Source organism: Chiloscyllium plagiosum, unplaced genomic scaffold (genome assembly GCF_037043375.1).
Source record: "Chiloscyllium plagiosum isolate Xiang-an unplaced genomic scaffold, Cpla_swu_hap1 HiC_scaffold_3, whole genome shotgun sequence".
NCBI classification, from domain to species: Eukaryota; Metazoa; Chordata; class Chondrichthyes; order Orectolobiformes; family Hemiscylliidae; genus Chiloscyllium; species Chiloscyllium plagiosum.
The window spans coordinates 28,702,141-28,725,584 of record NW_028270141.1 but is presented as its reverse complement, the minus strand read 5'-3'; the positions used below and the strand labels follow the sequence as shown (position 1 = coordinate 28,725,584).

Sequence of the window (23,444 nt, the reverse complement as noted above, 5' to 3'; positions counted from 1 at the left end):
GTGAGAAATCTATTTTACTGAATTTGCTTTTGCTAAGGGTGTGTTTATGGAATGTTACCATATTGAAACAGTTGCTGTTTAATAGTCAAATAATCTATTATTCTGTTAAGTTTTCCAAGAGTTAAAGTTGTACCAATTTTTCTTTCTTTTGTTTGTAGTTTAACTGTAGTGCAAGAGTAAAAAGTGTGTGTTTTGTTTAAAGCCGAATAGTCCAACCAATCAAATCCCATCTGGAATGCAGCACCTTGCACTTGCCTGTAAATAAGAAAGTTAGGCTATCTCCTTGATATTTTGAGGGGGTTTGATCTGGTTCATAAACTGGGGACTCTTCTCAGTATCAAAATCTCTAATTCCAGGTTGGGTTTAGGATTTTTGGACACAAAGTAGAGAGTGGTGAGTATTGGGTTTTTGCTGTTGTATTTGGTTGGTTTAAACTGAAGTGCTTTGCGTAATATTTGCTCTTTCAGTTGCAAAGACCTTCTTGGGGGTGGAAGAAGTCACCATGGATAGTTTATAATAAAAACTTGCAAGACAAAACTTTTGGAACTGATGAGCAAGCTGAATTTGCAGCTGCCTGTATCGGAGAGGAAAGAGGAAATAATTGAGGCTATAAGTCAACATTGAAAATTGCAAGGAATGTATTCAGAATAATTGGAAATGGCTAAAATTCAATTGCAAATGAAGCAGCTTGAATTTGAGGCAATGGTGAAGAAAAAAAGAGAAAAGAAAATGTAACAGCTTGAATTACGTTTAAAAGCAGAAGCAAAATGGCCCTATTAGAAGAAGGGAAGAAAAAAAGATAGAAAAGAGGGAGAAAGAATTTTTGAATTTCAGAAGTTGGCAAGGTCAAAGGCAGGAGTAGTGACGAGGTCAGTGATGAAGAGTAAACCCATTATAGTCAAAAACCTGATGGGGGATCTCTTTAAATATGTCCAAGTGTGACCAATGTTTGAGGAGAAGGACATAGAAGCCTTTTTCATTTCATTTGAGAAAGAGGCTAAGAAATCAAAATGGCAATTGCCTAGTTATAGGAAGGATATTAATCAAGCTAGAGAGTGTTCAGAAAAGATTAAGGAGGATGTTGCCAGGTATGGAAGGTTTGAGTTATAAAAGAAAGGCTGGATAGACTGGGACATTTTTCACTGGAACGTAGGAGAATGAGAGGCAATCTGATAGTAGTTTATAAAATAATGAAAGGTATAGATCGGAGTTAATGGTAATTGTATTTTCCCTAGGATGGGGGAATTCAAGACTCGGGGGCACTTTTTAAGGTGAAAGCAGAGACATTTAAAAAACATGAGGCAAACTTTGTTTCTACACACATAGGGTGGTTCGCACATGGAACAAACTTGCTGAGGAAGTAATGGATGCAGGTACAATTACAATGTTTAAAAGACATTTGGATTATTACATGAAAAGGAAATGTTTGGAGGGATATGGGCCAGGAGCAAGCAGGTGGGACTAGTTTAGTTTGGGATGATGTTCAGCATGGACTGGTTGGACCAAAGGGTCTGTTTCTGCGCTGTATGACTCCCCATACCTTTATGATCATGTGGTATTTCTTGATTCAAATAAAATGGTATGTAGGGCTAGTGAGGCATTTGCATCACTATCAGAGGAGGTATCTGGGAAGTGTGAGGTGAAAAAAAGCCATCTCAAGTGCATATGAACTAGTGTCAGAAGCCTAGAGACAGCATTTTAGAAATTTAAAGAGGGAACCTGACCAAACTACAAAGGGTTTGAAAGGATCAAACAAAATAACTTTGATAGGTGGATAAAGGCATTGAAAATAGATCAGACATGTGATGCTCTTACAGAGACTTAGTTTGGAGGAGTTCAAAAATTCACTTCCTAAAGTCATGAGGACTCCTGTGGAAAAACAGTTAAAACTACAAGATTAACAACTGAAATGGCAGTTAATTAAGAGTTTGTTCATAAACCAAAGTTTGGCTTCCACATCAATTTCAATCTGCAAGGGATAGAAATTGGGGGGGGAAAGAGACCTCCTCGTGGTAAAGGAAAAGGAGATCTTATTGAAGATGGAAAAGAAAGTTTACCACAGGTTAAAAAGGAAACACACTAGATGGGGGCAGGTAGAGAAGTAGAAATCCTCGGGTGTTTTCACTGTAATAAACCAGGACACATGAAGTTGCAAAATTGGTGGTTTAAGAAAAGCACTGGGAAGACAAATGTGGCAAAACAGGATAGGCAAGTGAGGCCTATTAAAGTGGTAAAAGGTAATCCCAGTGGAAGATAAAGAGATGCAAAAGAATGAACAGCCTGGTCAGGATTGGTTAATAGGAAAATACCAGATCTGTTTAAAGAATTTACCTGTATGGGTAAGGTTCACTCATGTGTACCATTGAGTAAGAGATGTACAGCACAGAAACAGACCCTTTGGTCCAACTCGTCAATGCTGACCAGATATCCCAACCCAATCTAGTCCCACCTGCCAGCACCCGGCCCATATCCCTCTAAACTCTTCCTATTCATATATCCAAGTTGCAATTGTACCAGCCTCCCCAACTTCCTCTGGCAGCTCATTTCACACGCACCACCCTCTGCGTGAAAAAGTTCACCTTAGATCTCTTTTATATCTTGCCCCTGTCACCCTAAACCTATGCCCTCTACTTCTGGACTCCCCCACCTTGTCTATTTACCCTCTCCATGTCCCTCATGATTTTATAAACTCCATAAGGTCAATCCTCAGCCTCCGACACTCTAGGAAAACAGCTCCAGCCTATTCAACCTCTCCCTACAGCTGCAATCCTCCAACCCTGGCAACATCCTTGTAAATCTTTTCTGAACCCTTTCAAGTTTCACAACATCCTTCCGATAGGAAGGAGACCAGAATTACACATAATATCCCAACAGTGGCCGAACCAATGTCCTGTACAGCTGCAACATGAGCTCCCAACACCTGCACTCAATACTCAGACCAATAAAGGAAAGCATACGAACCTGCACTCCAAGGTCTCTTTGGTCAGCAACAGTCCCCAGGACCTTACCATTAAGTGTATATGTCCTGCTAAGATTTGCTTTCCCAAATGCAGCACCTCATATTTAGATAAATTAAGCTCCATCTGCCACTCTTGGCCCATCTGATCAAGATCCCGTTGTAATTAGAGGTAACCTTCTTTGTTGTCCACTACACCTCCAATTCTGGTGTCATCTGCAAACTTACTAACTATACCTCATATGCTCACATCCAAATCATTTATATAAATGAGGAAAGGTAGTGGACCCAGCACCAAACCTTGTATCACTCCACTGGTCACAGGCCTCCAGTCTCAAAAACAACCCTGCACCACTACTATCTGTCTTTTACCCTTGAGCCAGTTCTGTATCCAAATGGCGAGTTCTCCCTGTATTCCATGAGATCTAATCTTGCTAACCAGTCTCCCACGGGGAACCTTAACGAAAGCCTTACTGAAGTGCATTTCGATCACGTCTACCGCTCTGCCCTCATCAATCCTCTTTGTTACTTGTTCAAAAAAATCAATCAAGTTTGTGAGACATGATTTCCCATGCATAAAGCCATGTTGACTATCCTTAAACAGTCCTTGCTTTTCTAAATACATGTACATCCTGTCTCTCAGGATTCCCTCCAATAACTTGCCCACCACCGATGTCAGGCTCACTGGTCTATAGTTCCCTGGCTTGTCCTTACCACCCTTCTTAAACAATGGCACTACGTTAGCCAACATCCAGTCTTCTGGCACCTCACCTGTGACTATTGACAATAGAAATATCTCATCCAGAGGCCCAGTAATCACTTCCCTAGCTTCCCAGAGTTCTAGGGTACACCTGATCAGATCCTGGGGATTTATCCGCTTTTATGCATTTCAAGACATCCAACACTTCCTTCTCTGTAATATGGATATTTTTCAAGATGTCACCATCTAGTTCCCTACATTCTATATCTTCCATGTCCTTTTCCACAGTAAACACTGATGCAAATAACTCGTTTCGTATCTCCTCAGTCTTCAGTGGCTCCACACAAAGGCCGCCTTGCTGATCTTTGAGGGGTGGAAATGTGTTGCTGGAAAAGCGCAGCAGGTCAGGCAGCATCCAGGGAACAGGAGAATCGACGTTTCGGGCATAAGCCCTTCTTCAGGAATGAGGAAAGTTTGTCCAGCAGGCTAAGATAAAAGGTAGGGAGGAGGGACTTGGGGGAGGGGCGTCGGAAATGTGATAGGTGGAAAGAGGTCAAGGTGAGGGTGATAGGTCAGACTGGGGTGGGGGCAGAGAGGTCGGGAAGAAGATCTCAGGTTAGGAAGGCGGTGCTGATCTTTGAGGGGCCCTATTCTCTCCCTAGTTACCCTTTTGTCCTTAATGTATTTATAAAAACCCTTAGGATTCTCCTTAACTCTATTTGCCAAAGCTATCTCATTCCCCTTTTTGCCCTCTTGATTTCCCTCTTAAAGTATGCTCCTACTGCCTTTATACTCTTAGGCTTCACTAGATCTATCCTATCTATACCTGACATATACTTCCTTCTTTTTCTTAAACAAACCCTCAATTTCTTTAGTCATCCAGCATTCTCTACACCAACCAGCCTTTCGTTTCACCCTAACAAGATTATACTGGCTCTGACTCTTGTTGTCTCATTTCTGAAGGCTTCCCATTTTCCAGCTATCCTTTTACCTATGAACATCTGCCCCCAATCAGCTTTTGAAAGTTCTTGCCTAATACCATCAATATTGGCCTTCCTCCAATTTAGAACTTCAACTTTTAGATCGGGTCTATCCTTTTCCATCACTATTTTAAAACTAATAGAATTATGGCCGCGAGCCCCAAAGTGCTCCCCCAGTGACGTCTCAGTCACCTGCCCTGCCTTTTTTCCCCAAGAGTAGGTTAAGTTTTGCACTCTCTCAGTATGTGGATGTACCAATAAGAATCAGAAAATCCTCTTGCACACACTTGACAAATTCCTCTCCATCTAACCCTTAACACTATGGCAGACCCAGTCTGGAAGTTTGGAAAGTTAAAATCCCCTACCGTAATCACCCTATTATTCTTAGAGAACTGAGATCTCCTTACAAATTTGCTTCTCAATTTCCATCTGACTATTAGGGGTCTATATTACAATCCCAATAAGGTGATCATCCCTTCCTTATTTCTCAGTTCCACCCAAATAATGTCCCTGGATATATTTCCAGGAATATCCTCCCCCAGTGCAACTGTCATGCTACCCCTTATCAAAAACACCACTCCCCCCTCCTCTCTTGCCTCCCTTTCTGTCCTTCCTGTAGCACTTGTATCCTGAAACATTAAGCTGCCAGTCCTGTCCATCCCTGAGCCACGTTTCTGTAATTGCTATGATATCCCAGTCCCATGTTCCTAACCATGCCCAGAGTTCATCTGCCTTCCCTGTTAGGCCCCTTGCATTGAAATAAGTAAGTAGGTAAAGAAGTTAAAATTTTAAGAGATACAGGAACAAGTCAATCTTTGATGGTGAGAGATGAGGAGATGTGTACTGCAGAAGGAGTATTGCCAGAAAAGGTGGTAATATGTGGAATTCATGGTGAGAGGAGTACTGTTCCATTGTATACGGTGAAGTTGGACAGTTCGGTGAAAAGTGGTAGGAGTAATAAAGAAATTCACTGTTTTAGAGATACAGTTTATCCTTGGGAATAACAACAACTTGGTCACAGGTGGAAGTGATGCCTACTGTGATTGGAAAGCCAGTGGAAAAATCAGGCAACTAAGCTATTATAGATAGCGTATCCTGGGATTTTTCCTGACTGTGAGGTAACTAGATCACAAAGCCACAAGTTGAATCAGGAGGAGAAATCAAAGAATAAAGATAAGGAAGTTGAAATTCAATTATCAGAAACTACATTTGATCAAATGGTTGAGAAAAACAAACAAGAATAGGTGGGGGGACAAAAGTAGTGCTTTTAGTTCAGAGAGATTAGTTGAATTACAACAAAACAAAAATGAAAAAAAAGCAGTTGTATAACAAAAGAAGAATCTGAGTGTATTGCAGAATGCTGCTATCTTAAAAATGAAGTCTTGCTAAGGAAATGGAGACCACTGCATATTCAGGCAAAAGTTCAGCAAGTTGTATTACCAGTCAGTCAGTCACAGAAAGTTGATGTTGTAGGTAGCACATGAATTACCAGGAGGTTGTCGTTTGAAAGTAAGGAAAACAAAAACATTTTTATTGGTCTAGACTGCACAGAGATATGGTTGAATTTTGCTGGACATGTCATAAACGTCAAGTAATAGGAAAACCTCGGCAGTGGTAAAACCAGCACCATTCCTGACATTTGAGGAACCTTTACGAGAGTCTTCATTGATTGTATAGAACACTCCACTAAAACAAAAACTGGGAATCAATACTTGGCCATAATAGATTTCAGAGGCCATTCAATTACACAATATCAAGGGTTGTAGAAAAGTTACTCAATTTTTTTAAAAAAATAGATGAGGACTACCCACAGACATGAAATCAAAAATCCAGTTTTTTAAAAAAAATTACTTACAGTGTGGAAACAGGCCCTTCGGCCCAACAAGTCCACACTGACCTGCCGAAGTGCAATCCACCCAGACCCATGCCCCTACATTTATCCCTTCACCTAACACTACGGGCAATTTAGAGTGGCCAATTCACCTAACCTGCACATTTTTGGACTGTGGGAGGAAACCAGAGCACCCGGAGGAAACCCACACAGACATGGGGAGAATGTGCAAACTCCACACAGACAGTCGCCTGAGGCGGGAATTGAACCCGGGTGTCTGGCGCTGTGAGGCAGCAGTGCTAACTGCTGTGCCACCGTGCCACCCACGGTTTTGATCGGAGGAGATAAACTGCTAATACTACCTGTGGTAAGTGAACCTATAAAAGTAAGATTTCGTGGGTCTTATCAAATTCGAAGTGGATTGAGTGAGTTAAATTATGTCAGAAGAACATCAGACAGAAGGAAACTTCAGTGCTCAAATGGTATTTTGATAGGGAAGAAAAGCAAAAGAATGTGGTACTTGTTACAATTCAGAGTGAAGAACCAAACACGGATAAGTTTGAAGTTGATAGCCCTCAAATTAAGTTGGATAATAAAGAAGTCCTTAAAAATTGAGATAAATTGAATTACCTTTCAGTGAAAAATTGAAATGACCTGAAGTTATTACAATCACACAGAGATATGTGGGAATAAACTGGGAAACACTAACATTATTACACATGATGTAAAACTGTTCCAATTAAGCAACATAGTTATAGATTTAACCATCTAACATTGGCACAGGTTCGAAGAAATTGAAAGTATGCTCAAAGACATTACAATTGAAGTAAATTGCAGTGAACAGAGCTCACTCAGTGATGATGCAAAAACCAAATGGTACCCAATGTTTGTTAATTACTGCAAAGTCAATGCCATTACAAAATCTGATTCACATCCTATTCTCTGGCTGTGTAGAGAAAGTGGGACAAGCAATTTATATTTCTAAATGGCACTTACTCAAAGGATACCTTTGTACCTTTATCCAAAAGAAAAGAAAAAGGAAGGAAATCTTGGCAATTGTGACACCAAATGGACTTTACCAGTTTCAAGTTATGCCATTTAGCATTAAAAGATGCACCAGCAACACTTCAAAGACTAACCAACAAAGTAATTTCTGGATTATCCAATTGTGTTGTGTACATAGACAATCTGGTGATTTTCAATCACACATGGAAGGAATAATTGAAGTATTTATCAGAATTGTTTGATCAACTCCAGAAAGTGTGTTTGGTAATAAATCTGACTAAAGAGTTCACTCACAAAAGCCCAAGTCACATTCCGAGGCCACATCATTGGACATTTTTTTTTAATCCCATCAGGTCATCAATCAAAGGTTATTGGGGAGTTTCCCATACCATCGAAGAAGAAGGTACTACAATTCCTGGGCCTGAGTGGTTTTTAAATTGGAAAATCAGACCAAATTTTAGCAACATGGTCGCTCCATTGGTTGACTTGAAGTGCACAAACTTTCAGTGGATAGAGAAATATCAGAAGACATTTGACAGCCCCAGCATTAGTCACACCTAATTATGGAAAGTCATTTCAGGTGCCTATCAATGTGAATGATGTGGATGTCACTGCAAGATGAAAAAGACATAGAAAGACCTGTTAGGTATTTTTCACAAAGTGGAATATTTGTCAACAGAAATATTCCACAATTGAGAAGACCCCTTGAGGTTGGTGTTGACTTTGCAACATTTCACCATTTATGGTGCTAATAATGCATCTGCGACAACTGCAATTATTGATCACTTACTTTTTAACATTTTTGGAAAAAAATTATGATAAAAATATCAGACTGTTCAATTTGAAAATTATATAGATGGCAGAACTAGACAATGTAACTGCTAACATATCATCACAAATTTGGTGAAGGCAAAGGTGTTGAATAGCAGAAGAAATTGACTGTAGTATTGAATGTTTGCATGCTTAGAGTCAATGTAAAGTATGTGTATTGTATTGTACTAATGGTGTAAAGCTAAAGGTTTTTAAAATTGAAATAGTCTTTGGATATTGATGGGGGTGTTTAAAGTTAGAACAATAGAAGGAGCATGAATGGGTGGAGTCAGGCTCCCATAGAACCAGCGTGTCGTTTTAGCTTTAAGTCACTGAGGTTTTGAAGTTGGTTGTGAAAGCTGCCATTCATCTCTCCCTGCCAGAATTTTCTCTTCCTGTTGTTTCCTCCTAGACTGGAGAAATACTGCATGTGAGATGATCTGTTTTACTGAATTTGTCTTTGCCACAAGTGTATTTATGGGATATTACGACATTGGAACAGTAAAGTAGTTGCATAACCTATTATTCCATTAAGTTTTCCAACAAAGTTATACTGGTTCATCTGATAGTAAAAGGGCAACAACTGAGGATGAGCATGAGCAATGACTGAAGGATCACATTTGTGATTGTGGGAGAGAGGGGGAGAGGAGGAAGGAGGAGAGTGGAAATAAGATCTATTGCAATGAGATCAAATCTCAATGAAAAATATCCAGAGTTAGCAAACCTAGCTAACACAAGCAGGTTTCTTTCTTCTATCTCTGATCTGCAGCATCTCTTGTATTTTGAAGTTTAATATATTCTGCTGTTCGCTATGCAAAAACGTTGAAGAAAAACAACTGAAGAGATGGAACCAGACCTTCAAGAGAAAAGGATTACAGCCTATTGACATTGAGTCTGCATGACTATTTAACTTTGAGATCCACGAGTTATTGGTTTGAGATTGGATCAAAGTCAATGTAAACTAATTTAGATATGCCACTTATTTTAGAAAGCAACATTTGGATTTACCCAAGACATTAACAGAAGTGTCAAGAGTACTTTCTAAAAGTGGAAAAAGGATATGTAAACCTTGAAATAAACAGGATTTTTGGTTTGAACAATCGTGAGGCACCAATGGGACTTACAGGGAAGTGAACAATCAGTAGCTATGTGAACTAAGTGTGTTCCAACTTGGGAATTCACAGTAAACGGTGAAAATTGGTCAGCGTTCCCCACATTAAAATAATACAATTCACCAGCAGTAAAGCTCGTATCTTGAGATCATGAAAGATGATGCAATAATGCAAGACTTTGTGTTTAAACCACTAACATACAAGTATTATTTTATTTGAGGCAAGCATTCCAAAGGCCTTTATTGCAAAGTGAATTGAGTTTAAGAGTTGGGATGTCAGGAAGCACATGTACAGGACGTTGGTTGAGCAACTTTTGGAATACTGGATTCAATTCTGGTTTTCCTGCTACAGGAAGCATGTGGTGAAACTTAAAAGGGCGAAGAAAAGATCTACAAGCATGTGCCAAGGTCAGAGAGTTTAAGCTACAGGAAGACGGAGAATAGGTTGGGACAGTTTTCCCTGAAGTATGGGAGGCTGAGGGATGACCTTGTAAAGGCTTATAAAATCATGGAGGGCATGGATGGGACGAAGAGCCAAGGTCTTTTCCCAGGGTAGGGGGGTCCAAAACTAGAGGACATAGGTTTAAGGAGAGATTTAAAAAAGGGACCTGAGGGGTATCTTTTTCACACAGAAGATGGTGTGTGCATGTAAGTAACGAGCTGACAGAGGAAGTGGTATAGGCTAGTAAAATTGCAACATTTAAAAGGCATCTGGATGGGTAAGTGAATAGAAAAGGGTTGAGGGATATGGTCCAAATGTTGGCAAATGGGACTAGATTGATTTAGGCTATCTGGTCGACATGGGTGAGATGGACCAAAAGGTTTGTTTCCATGCTGTAGAATTCTGTTACTCAAAGTCTATAGTGTCCCAGACAAAATAAGTTGATACAAAAAAAGAGACAATCATTTCGCATTGCGTGGAATTAGACTTAAGTGCTTCTTAATACAGAACAAAAAAAACCAGTCACTTTTTGGCAATTAATGCGTCAGTGTGTTGGGCAAAAGGAGTGCTCTGCATTTCTGCTGAGAAACAGGCTTTACATATTTGCACATTAAAAACAAACATGGTCAAGTTTACCTTTCCGAACAATCTTTTCCAAAATATTGAAGTAGTTCTTCTGTGCAGCTCCACTTAGAGAGGTCAACTGTGAATTTGCTATAAGCTGCAAAAGCTAAGTTTTTAAAAAGTTAACTTAGCTCATATAAGTATCTTTTCTCAAGGCAAAATTTAGTAACACTGGCTATAAAACAGTTCTTATTGAACAACTGGCTTTCATGTTAAATACAGTTTCTGAAATTGTAAGCCTTTTCTAAATAATGAACTCTTTCACAAGAAGCACTCAGACAAAGCAACATTAATAATTTGCACTGTTCATGCTATATAAAATCAATATGAAAATCTCAGATTTCCATAGTGTCAAACAGCACTAAACTATTTCATGAATAAGTAGAATCTCTTTGCCCTGGAACTCAAAGTTCTACTACACCGTGATAGGTGTTAAATGTCAGAGGTGTCTCAGTTAAGTTAAATATGTCAGATAAGGATAAATCCACCTAACTACAAGCTCACTTCTTTGATGTGGCTTCTTACTCAAAACTAATATAAGTATCTGAAATCTGCAAGTAAATTAGAAAGTTAATAATAGAAATTAGCATATTCTAATCAGGAATGAGGTTAATTTTGATTCATTTTGTATATAAATCAAATGTACTCATAATACCCATATTTAAATTTTTTACTATTAAATTTATTCCATGGCAATGCAATCTTCTGCATAACAAGCCATGCAATTTTTGCAATCAAAGTTGTGATTAAATACAAGTCAACATTTCATGGTTACTGTGTTTTTGGAGACAATAAAAGCCCAAAAACATCGGAGGGGGGAGTTGTAGAGAATACAGGTATAATCTTTAAAAGAATGCAAAGTTCAAGGAAAACAACTTACTTTAACAACATAGTTGAATCTTCTCATGTCTTGAATTGCACTTGAAAAATCTAAGCGGTTAAATGCTTCTCCCAGTGTACAATAACCATGTCTCTGCAAACAAAGTACAGCCACAACATTTAAAAGAAGGATAAAAATTAAAATGACAAAGATTACATAGCAAATAAACCTACTTCTCTGGTGCTTCCTTTATGAACATAGATCCACTTTTCCTGACAGAAGTCTGAAAAACAAAATGAGAACTTTTTTTTAACCAGAGTACTCCATTGTTCATGAATAGGTGATGTGACATTAATATATGCTAAGTAAATGGCTGACTACTAAAGTACTTTGCATATTAAGATTTTTAAAATTCAGTAGAAAAGGATGTTATAACATCAAAAGACTGATTGTGAATATTTTCATATTATTGCTCTTAAAATTTAGTCTGTACAAAATGCAAACTATAATATATCTTCTACTTATAGCTGGTAGAAGAATCTATAAATTCTAGCATGGGTCGGAACCCACTTTTAAATCTCAATCTAGATTCCCCCATTGTTGAATCCCTGCTTCTATCTACTCAACAGATCATCATTTCTTGCACAGAATAACTTTTGCCGACAACCATCAAAAGGCCAAGAAGTTATAGAGTCAGAGGTGTACAGCATGGAAACAGACCCTTCGGTCCAACTCGTCCATGTCAACCAGATATCCCAACCCAATCTAGTCCCACCTGCCAGCACCCGGCCCATATCCCTCAAAACTCTTCCTATTCATATACCCATCCAAATGCCTCTTAAATGTTGCAATTGTACCAGCCTCCACCACATCCTCTGGCAGCTCATTCCATACATGTACCACCCTCTGCGTGAAAAAGTTGCCCCTTAGGTCTCTTTTATATCTTCCCCTCTCACCTTAAACCTATGACCTCTAGTTCTGGACTCCCCCACCCCAGGGAAAAGACTTTGTCTATTTATCCTATCCTTGCCCCTCATAATTTTGTAAACCTCTATAAGGTCACCCCTCAGCCTCCGACGCTCTAGGGAAAACAGCCCCAGCCTGTTCAGCCTCTCTGTAGCTCAGATCCTCCAACCCTGGCAACATCCTTGTAAATCTTTTCTGTACCCTTTCAAGTTTCACAACATCTTTCCGATAGGAAGGAGACCAGAACTGCATGCAATATTCCAACACTGGCCTAATCAATGTCCTGTACAGCCGCAACATGACCTCCCAACTCCTGTACTCCATACTCTGAACAATAAAGGAAAGCATATCAAACGCCTTCTTCACTATCCTATCTACCTGCGACTTCACTTTCAAGGAGCTATGAACCTGCACTCCAAGGTCTCTTTGTTCAGCAACACTCCCGAGGACCTTACCATTAAGTCCTACCATAAGTCCTACTAAGATTTGCTTTCCCAAAATGCAGCACCTTGCATTTATCGAATTAAACTCCATCTGCCACTTCTCAGCCCATTGGCCCATCTGGTCCAGATCCTGCTGTAATCTGAGGTAACCCTCTTCACTTTCCACTACACCTCCAATTTTGGTGTCTTCTGCAAATTTACTAACTGTACCTCTTATGCTCACATTCAAATCATTTATGTAAATGACAAAGAGTAGAGGGCCCTGCACCGATCCTTGTGGCACTCCACTGGTCACAGGCCTCCAGTCTGAAAAACAACCCTCCACCACCACCCTCTGTCTTCTACCTTTGAGCCAATTCCTTCCCACAACAAAAAAATTGTAAATTTCTACACCCATCTAACATGTTTCTTCCATCAATTACAGCAAAGAAAACATACAGCCTGGTCCAAGTATTTCACTGACTAATGAAGTGATGTGAATGATCAAAAATACCAGCTGCTGTAACCAGGTTTCTTTAACTTCCCAGCAGCAAGAAAAGAGTGATTTTCCATGGATATTTTAAACATTTTAAGAGGCTTGTGTGTGGTCAAGATGGGTTACTGTGTTGCATTTAGCCCACCTTTAACACAAGATGGCATCTTGATTAAAAAAAGGTTATATGCCACTGAGAATACCCATGTCAAGGATCTGATCAGACATTAGCAACTCCAAGCAGCCAATTTAAAGATGTGGCACATCCCTGTTTTTCTGGCTGACATTGATAGCAATGACCTCTTCCAAAAGCAGCCAGCTAATACTGTTATGTTTGCAACTGAGTAGTTTAAGTAGCATGAAAGACCCATCTTAACAGTGCTATGTAAATGGGACAATGAATTACTTACAAAAGTTAATTGTTAGATTATTCCAACTAATTTTTGGAACATTTCTGTGTTTTTGGAATTATCTTATATTTGAAATATTATACAAAGTGTCTAAAGGGAGGGGTTTGTTTGGTGCTTTACTACTTTTTTTTTAAAAAAGTAATCTAAAGGTTTACGCTGAAAAAAAAACTGCCTTCCTGTCATAGTTGGGTTGGGTGTCTTCCTTTTGAAATTGAGCATAACAGAATAACAAGAAACAACCACTGCAAAACCAGAATGCTACAAAACAGAAGATGTGAGAAGGGGCTCTCTGGAAGAAATCAGAGGATCTTTAGGGTGAAATTCTCTTCGTCAAACTTCAGCAATGACCTACATACAAGACACCTGCTCTTCAATTTTTCTTAAAAAGTAAATGACTGAAATTTAGTGTTGTAGTCACAAGAAGTTAATTTTGGAGATGGCAATAATTGAATTGCCCAAGGCGGTCAGTCATTACAGTTCTTAACTGGTGGTGTGTCAGACTCCTTCCAGGTTGGTACTGGATATAAGCAATGCCTTTTATCTCACATTATGCTGATGCACAAGATATATCAAAAGACACTGTTAGAAACAGCTGCAGAAAGTAGAGCAAGAGACAAGTTTTCAAAGGCTTCCTTGTGGTGCAGGATTTTGTGTGCATGCACGTAATACTTGCGTGTGCCTCTTGACTTCAGCCATTTTTCTGAATGCAAAGGGATACCAGACCCCGAACGCATGTGGTTGCAAAATATTTGCACGATGCATCATACAGGTGAATGGAAGTCGTCACCAATCCTTCACTCTATAATATTCCTCTGTTCCAAATGCAATGTATACACCACAGCAAGGCATGAAGAATACTGTGACAAGGTTTACTTATTCATGAAATGACTAGTGCAGAATCCACATACTTTAGATCCACACTTCAGACTTATAAATGAGAACACAATGACTTCAGAAATACTCTATTCCTGGACAACGTGAAGAGCCCAAGACAGTCAGCTGGGTAGCTATCAAGATCTGTGGCATGCATCCTGGCCATTACGAGCAAGCAACCGTTGCAGCCATCTGTCAGGTGAGAGCAGAAACAAGGAAATAGGAAATACATGACACTAGACAGATGGAACAGGAAAAGTTAATCAAATCTAGCCTCCCTTGCTGTCTGGCTTCTATCAAATAACGCCAAAGCAATACCAGTTACCTCAAACACAACTCTCCATTCAGCAACAGTCCCACACTTCTCACCTTTCTTCTGACCATTGCATCATACTTCGGAAGGAGATGCAAGACAAGTTATTTAGAAATGAATTCAAGAGAATAAACACACAATAAAAAGGTCACCTTTGTACATTGTTAGAACATTAGACGAAGCAAAGGCACAGGGAAGAGGTACTTTAAAAAAAAAGTGTTTTTCCCAGTGGCAGGCAGGAAGTAGCAACGGCACTAGCAAACTTGAATGGAGGGGACACAAATAGAAAACAGTCCTTACAGAAAAAGCAGTAAGAGAAAATATAGTTAGTAACAGTTACAGGAATGAGTGGGATGACAAGACTGTAGCATAAAAATCCTATCCCCAGAAATGGGGATAGAAAGAGTCAAGGAAGTGAAGAGGCTAAGAGTTAGAGCACACGAAATTAGCAGCATAGAGTCATCGAGCTGTACAGCATGGAAACAGACCCTTCAGACCAACTTGCCGATGCTGACCAGATATCCTAAATTAATCTAGCCCCATTTGCTTGCATTTGGCCCATATCCCTCTCAACTCTTCCTAATCATATACCGATCAAGGTGCCTTTTAAATACTTTAACTGTACCAGCATCTACAACTTCCTCTGGCAGCTCATTCCATACACGCAGCACCCTCTGTGTGAAAAGGTTGCCCCTTTGTTCCCTTTTAATTCTTTCCCCTCTCACCTTATACCTATGCCCCTTAGTTTTGGACTCTGCTACACTGGGGAAGAAGATCTTGTCTATTTATACTATCCGAAGGGACTGTTTCCAAGCTGTACATCTCTATGACTCTATGCCCCTCATGATTTTATAAACCTCTATAAAAAGTCACCCCTCAGCCTCCTACATTCTAGGGAAAATAGCCCCAGCCCGTTCAACCTCTCCCTAAAGCTCAAACCCTCCAACCTGACAACATCCTTGTAAATCTTTTCTGAACCCTTTCAAGTTTTACAACATTCTTCCTATAAGAGGGAGATCAGAATTTAATGCAATATTCCAAAAGTGGCCTAACTAAGATCTCCCAACTCCTTTACGAAATACACTGACCAATAAAGGCAAGCATTACAAACGCCTTCTTCACCACCAGTCTAACTACAACTATACTTTCATAGAACTTTAAACCTGCAACCGAAAGTCTTTTTGTTTGGCAACACTCCAAGACCTTAGCATTAAGTGTACAGTCCTGCCCTGATTTGTCTTTCCCAAATGCAGGACTCACTTATCTAAATGAAACTCCATCTGCCACTCTTCATCTCAGTGGCCCATCTGATCAAGATCCCATTGTACTCAGGGATAACCTTCTTGGCTGTCCACTACACTACTTATTTTGGTGTCATCTGCAATCTTACTAACCATACCTCCAAATGTTCACATCCAAATCATTTATATAAATGACAAAAAGCTGTGGACCCAGCTCCAATCCTTGTGACACACCATACATAGTACATTTTCTACTGGGGAAGAGAATAGGTAATACAGCTAATAACAACATTGACACACAAAAAAAAACATGATCCTGTATTTAAAAAAAAAATAAACAAAGGAATGTTCCACATAATTCATGAAAAGCAACTTTTGGTAATGATTCTACTTACAATGCCTCTTATGTTTCTTGACCCTCTCCTTTTGCTTTGCATCAGCATCCCTTTTAATCTCTCCTATCACATACATTCTTCAATCACTCCTTATTCTCTTATTTCTGCACTGCTGAAAACCTGTTACATCTCCAGTTTTTTCTACTTCTGACAAAGGTTGAAACTTAATAGTCTCCCTTTCTTATACAGAGATAGAGTCATAGGGATGTACAACACAGAAACAGACCCTTTGGTGCAACTTATCCATGCTGTCTAGATATCCCAAACCAATCTAGTCTCACCTACCAGCACCCGGCCTATGTGCCTCCAAACCTTTCCTATTCATGTACTCATCCAGATGCCTTTTAAACGTTGCAATTGTACCAGCCTCCACCACTTCCCCTAGCAGCTCATGCCACACACGAAGCACCTTTTGTGTGAAAATGTTGCCCTTTAGGTCTCCTTTATATCTTTCCTCTCTCACCCTAAACCTATGCCTCTCGTTCTGGACTCCCCCACCCCAGGGAAAAAACCTTGTCTGTTTATCCTATCGATGTCCCTCGTGATTTTATAAACTTCTTTAAGGCCACCCCTCAGCCTCCGACACTCCAGGGAAAACAGCCCCAGCCTATTCAGCCTCTCCCTATAGCTCAACTCCTCCAACCCTGGCAACATCCTTGTAAATCTTTTCTGAACCCTTTCAAGTTTCACAACATCCTCCTCTCAGTCATATCAGAATATTTTCTGCTTTTATGCCTTCATGTAATACTTTACACTCACTAACAGATTCCTGCTGCTGAGTACAGCCATTGAACAGTGTGGCGAGCACTTGCGTGCTCCATGAAATAATTTCACCCAGAAGGCAGCCTGAATTTGCCATGCTTCCAGCATTAAAGTAAACAGATGCCAGTTAACTGTACCATCACAACTGTCCAATTTAACCCCACATTCTACTGCTTGTTATTAGTTTGACCTTTTCCATTATCAAAATTTCTCAAATGCTTCCCTAAAAAGGTCAAAGAAACTTCAAAATTGTTTGGGCATGTGGATGATTATGAACATAGTGGTTTTTGTTATAGATCTAGTAACAACCTAGCAAATATTTAGTGCACATTACCAGGAACGTGTTCTTGTTTTACATGACTTTGTTAAAAGGTTGCTGCTAAATCAGGCTCATTCTTGGAGATGGTTGCTGTCCTCACAGCATTCTGAAAGCAGAAATTTGCACATATTGTTCTTTGAGCTAGAGGGTCCTTTAATGGGAACAAGCATTCTGAGCAATTACACTCCAGAACTTCCTCTTATACAAAACAGATAATGTTTGAGTATCTCAAAATGGAGCAGTTTGAATAACTTGCTAAATTATGTATACTTCAAACAGAAGGGGAGTTGGTGAGCTGAGTTGGCTGGACAGCTGGTTTGCAATGCAGAGTAATGATAACAGTGTGGCTTCAATTCAGGCACCAGCTGAGGTTACCATGAAGAGCTCTCTTTCTCAACCCCTCTTCTTGCCTGAGGCATTGTGACCCTCAGGTTAAACCACCACTAGCTATCTCTCTCCAATGACAGAGTAGCCTTAGGGGGCTGGTGGGACTCTGGCAACTTTACTTTTATATTTAAAAAAGGAAGTTAGGCTTTCTTTTGAAAAACAAATTAGAAAAACAAATCCTGCAGTAAAGAAAGGTCGGCTGTTTTCTAAACACAAAATGGATGAGCATACATTTTAAAAAGGTATTCTGTTCTCTAAAATCAAAATGGATGTGGATACTTTTTTTAAAAAATTAACAGTTTGGCACTGAGTCAATCAGGGTACTTTATTAATTAGAGAGTTTGGAATTAATGAGTAATTTGATTAATGTACCTAATTTACACATAGATAATCATTTGCAAGTTTTGGTATAGCTGAAAAGCTCCAATAATTTGGAGCTCCAAAGCCTACCATGTTCGCTTCAAAATAAGTCGCTTTAAAAAAACCTTACACTGAGTCTTTGTGTTGTTATTGAAGTGATCTTTCTTCCTCTTTTTCACTATCACCTCACAGTCTTCCCCAATAATTCTATTTTCCTGGCTCTCTTCCTGCAATCTATTGAAAAGAAAGAAGTTCAAAACACTTTATGTAAAAAACATGATATAGTAAAGATAAGACTTTTTTTTTACAAAACGTGCTTGTGAATAAATAATTAAGATCTATTGTGTTAATAAGATCTTGTAATGAAACAATACACTCAAAGAGGATTCATAGTTCTTAAAAAAACTATATCTTATGAAAATGGGGACAATAAGTTTTTTAAAAAAAAATTCCTATTTTATTCTATGTGTTGCAGATTGTTCACTGGTGATTTTACAATTTGATATGAATGCATACAGTTCCAAGGATTCTAATAATGTCACACAAATTGAACAATTAATATACATTTATATTTTATGCATAAAATATAGTTGCAAAGATTGCCTCATGGTGAATGCCTCATCTGATTTATTGTGCGAATGATTATCAGCACAAATATTTAGATTTAATATTAATTTATTTTGGGGATTTCCTGCAGACATGCCTTTAGTAAGTAATTGTGGATTGAGGTGGCATGCAATTATAACAATGATGAGAGTGTGGTCCAGACAGATCCCAAACAGTTTTTCTTTCCCCATGTTAAATTATTAACAAAAACATGTTCGTATTCAGCAACCTGCAATTCACTCCTCAGTTGAGGCAGAGTCACGTGACCTGAAACGTTAACTCGGATTTCTCTCCACAGATGCTGCAGAGTCTTTCCAACAATTTTGTTTTTTTGTTTATTTACAGCATCCGCGGTTCTTTTGGTTTTTATTTGGTATTCAGCAATGTTTTTGTGTGCTTTACAACCCCAAGCATATTCATAGGTGCCTGAAATGTACTCACTGAGTTCTTCAAAACTGAATAAATCAAATGCAAATACGAAAAATAGTTACAGATTAATAGTACCTGTAGCAATACAGGTATTTCACAGTGGCAGAACAAACAACTATCACACGTTAGAAATACCTAATGGTGGAGCAGAAGGGGATAGAGTGTGTGATTATAGATTCAGAACCTATTGAAGTAACAATAAACAAAGCAATTAGGACACAATACCAAGACAGTTCAGTACAATTCAGAAAATATCATAATTAAATCATAATGTGTCCCAATCAAACTGCATGTTGAACTCTGTTCTATTTTTCCCTCAGTCATAAAAGCAAAACACTCAAGCAGTGCAGAGAAGGACATTGCAGCTAATTCCTGGCATTTAACATTTCTGATCTTAGGACAGACTGGCAAAATTAAGACTTTCCCCACATTGAAAATAGCTAAAGATAGGATCCTAAAAATATTAAAACATAATGATCATGTTTGGAAAAAAGATAGCTGAGTAAGTAAACTAAAAGCAACATTTGGACATTTTATTTAATGTCTGTTAAATAATGAAGGGAGAAACACATGCAATTTATTTCAGATTTGGTGGCATGAATGAGATTCAATTGTACCACTTATAAATGGTACAAATGTCTCAGCAAAATTGCTGTACTTGAAATAAATAGCAATAGTTCAATGACAAATTTAACTCAAAAGTGTATATTTGACATTAAATACAAAAAAAATGAATTCAGGCTACTTGATAATGCAAAGTTCAAACAATTTAAAACAAGGTGATTTGAAATTAAGTCTTAAGCAAATATTCAGATTTTTATACTTAAAAATTCAAACCTTCTAATTTGAATTTAAGTAAGACAAGGTGGAATGAAATTACACAAATCAATATATGTGGCAGACTGATCCAAAGAATTTTCTCCTTACCATTCTATGGTGAAGCATATCACTAATCAGAGATACTCTGATACTCTTATTAATGAAAGAACCAGAATCTGATCTTGATAAATTTGTAGATTTAGACGATAAGAAAATACCAAGGCTTGATATCTGGACCCTAATCAAGTGATTATGTACAGGAAGAAGACATCCAGTCCTGTGATGCATGTCAGCTCTGAAATCAGTGTCCAGAGCTGGTTATGCTACCATGGCCATGAAAGTTTCTCCAGCCATTTTCTCTTGAAAGGGATTATCAACTGTTTCCATCATCCTTCTTAGGCAGTGTATTCGATATCATAATTGGCATTAATATTCTTTATCATGCTTCTGGTTCATCAATTACCTTAAATTGGTGCCCTCTGGAACTCTTTGCTACATGTAACAGTTTCCCCTTATTGACTATCAAAATACCTTCTTCCACCTCCCCCCCCCCATACCTCTATTAAAATAAAATCTCCTGTATTCCACTGACAGCAATCTCAATTTATCTAGTTTTTCTACAATGAATTCCTCATTGCTGTTCAAGGCCTTCACTTCTTACTTGCAAGCAACCTTGAAGCAGAGTTTTGGGCAATATATTGAGACTGTCTGTCTCCAGCTACTTCACCAGTAAGAATAAAAAATCCTTAAGTCGTAATAGTTTTTCATTCTGCAAATATGCACTCAAGCCAGCAATGGTACCTCTGCTTTAAGAGAGTCAGCATACTTGGAAGAAGTGCCTTTGAGAGGACTGCCACATGTGTGATCTACCCTGCTTGCGATAAAAAAAATTCATCCAGCAAGGTGAAAATTGGGCTTATGTTTCATGTCCAGACAGCAAGAGAGAGCAGAGGCCTCAAAACCTTGCATTTTTGTCCTAAGTATTAGCTTGATGTTATTCCATGCACATTTTGTGAAGATTCTGAAGGTGGTATTTACTTTCCCTATGCATACAACTAGCTCTGCATTCAGAGATAGATTATTTGTCATCATGGACACTAGGAGGCAAAATTTGCTATTCACCTAAAATAGGGTGTTATTTGGTACAATGACATATTCTGTTTTGCTTACTGCCAACAGAAGGGGGGGGGGGGGTTCATCTGATGAAAAGCAGTTACTAGAATCATAGAATCCCTACAATGCGGAAGCAGGCTATTCAGCCCATCATGTCTGCACTGACCCACCAAACAGCATCCCACCAAGACCCACCCCCACTAACCTTAATTGCTTTAACGCTGCATTTCACATGAGAAATCCACCTAACCTGCACATTTCCGGACTGCGGGAGGAAACCCATGCAGACACGGAGAGAATGTGCAAATTCCACACTGACAGTCGCCTGAGGGTGGAATCAAACCAGTGTCCCTCATGCTGTGAGGCAGCAGTGCTAACCACTGAGCCACCATGCCACGCCATTGATAGAAAGATTCCCTTTATCCAACTAAACGCTTCCAAAATTAACTTGCTCAAGGTAGGATTCAAACCTTGGGCATGTGTTAGTTAACAAGCAGTTTAATACTTTAAGGTTCTATACACCAGAGAAAGTATGGGCATACATTAACTAAATTGCCAAAGTACCACAAAAGCTCTTTTTATAACGATCTTAGTTAGCTTCAATTTATACCTGGTTAACAAATTTAAAACTGAAAAGGGAAAATAAAATCCTATTTCTTTTGCACAAACAGACCACATATGTAATGCAGCATTGCTAGTCTTGTTCAGAGTATAATGGAGTTTTATTTGTGACAGATAACAGAGCTAACCAAAAGCAAGTGCAATTTGAGTCTATTTATTTTCAGAGAATCTGCAGTCAAAATATCCATGATTCAACTTCCATCTAAGCAGTGAGGGGGATAGTCATCAGACATTAGTTCTACTAGCAGCCTCCCCAAAATGCCTTCATTAGGGAATGGAATTGCAAGACCCAGTCAAAATTCACCAAAATTTTCCAGTCTTCCTGGAACAACACATCAACAATAAAATTTGAAAATTCATCGACTGCAAAATTGTATTTGAAGTAATGTAGGCTGAAGAAGTTTAGGTGGTTTAACTTTAATGGTTCAGTGATAATTCAAAGAAGAACTTATGTTCATCAGAACACAGCTATAAATATTGAAAGAAAACTGTACTAAATGAACATTACCCAAGAAATCAAACTTGTATCCTTTTCACAAAGGCAAGCATCACTTACTGATAGGTCAGATGCAGTGTTCCACTGGAACTCTTACCATACTGATCTAACAATAACAAGTGACTACTGATGAACAACTGCAAAAAGAAGTTTCTTTCTGTCTTTTGTGTATATTCTCCTTGGATAGTATATCATCCATGTGAAATTCCTCCAAGTCCTAAAAAGAAAAGCCCAACTTTCCTTTTGAAAAAGTAGAAGCACCAACATCAAAGTTACACTGCAATCATTTAACTTTTGAAACTTTTGAAAAATATTGAAACAGTATACACAAGATGGTTTTAAAAATTTCGGTGTGGCTTACAAATTTGTAAATTCAAACTTTTGGCATATGCACTTCTAAAATAAATCCCTTGTGTCTAACCCAGTTTAAAGGATGTCCAAGGATAGTAGTTCAATTTTTAGGAAAAGCTTGTTTTAAACATGCATGAGAGTACATTTTTCAGTTCCATGTAAAAAAAAATGTTTGTGGGATGTATTGGTAGAGGAAGAAATGAATGTTTGAATGGTGCTGGATTGTGTGGCAATCAAGTGAAATTCTCTTTCTGGCACTGTATGAAACTTCTCAAGCGGTAACTGAGCTAGAAGGTTATTTCTGATCAATGATGACCAACAGTGATGTGGTTTATGTAGAGACCCTTGCTGGAAACAGTTATTCCCTGGCATTTGTTCATTTCTTTGAATTATATACATATATAAATCCAGAATGAGAGAAGTGACACTAAGAGGGCAAAAGAGTAATTGGTAATACCACTGCATTCAATCACGCTTTGAACAGAAATAGATATTTCCTTTAAATCATAGCAAATTATATTCAATTCCTTTTTAATTACTTAAGTGTACTGTAAACAGAACAATTATATAAAACACATCACATGATGAAAATAGCACCTGTGACATTGCAAGTTATCAGGCCCTTGTTTCTCCCACTGTGCATGCAAGACAAACCAACCTTGCAGATAACAATGTGGATGGTAATTATACAATTTCAAACTAATAAACTGCCAAGTGTAAATTTCTAAAACACCCATTCTACATTTTATCATGATAAACAAATGAACCTTCTGAAACTACTGTGACATC

General features: G+C 38.6%; 1 protein-coding gene across 2 annotated transcripts in view; it reads right to left on the bottom strand.

Annotated features, from left to right (window-relative positions):
• The window catches only part of fbxo25 (F-box protein 25), a 44,169-nt gene that overhangs the window by 18,246 nt on the left and 2,479 nt on the right, over positions 1 to 23,444 (bottom strand). For both annotated transcript variants that reach the window (XM_043678874.2, XM_043678881.2), the window contains exons 2-5: positions 18,351 to 18,454; positions 11,513 to 11,562; positions 11,340 to 11,432; positions 10,472 to 10,565 (exon numbers count right to left, since the gene is read on the bottom strand). In XM_043678874.2, coding sequence (XP_043534809.1) covers positions 10,472 to 10,565; positions 11,340 to 11,432; positions 11,513 to 11,562; positions 18,351 to 18,454 — 341 coding nt within the window. The remainder of the gene's footprint in view (positions 1 to 10,471; positions 10,566 to 11,339; positions 11,433 to 11,512; positions 11,563 to 18,350; positions 18,455 to 23,444) is intronic.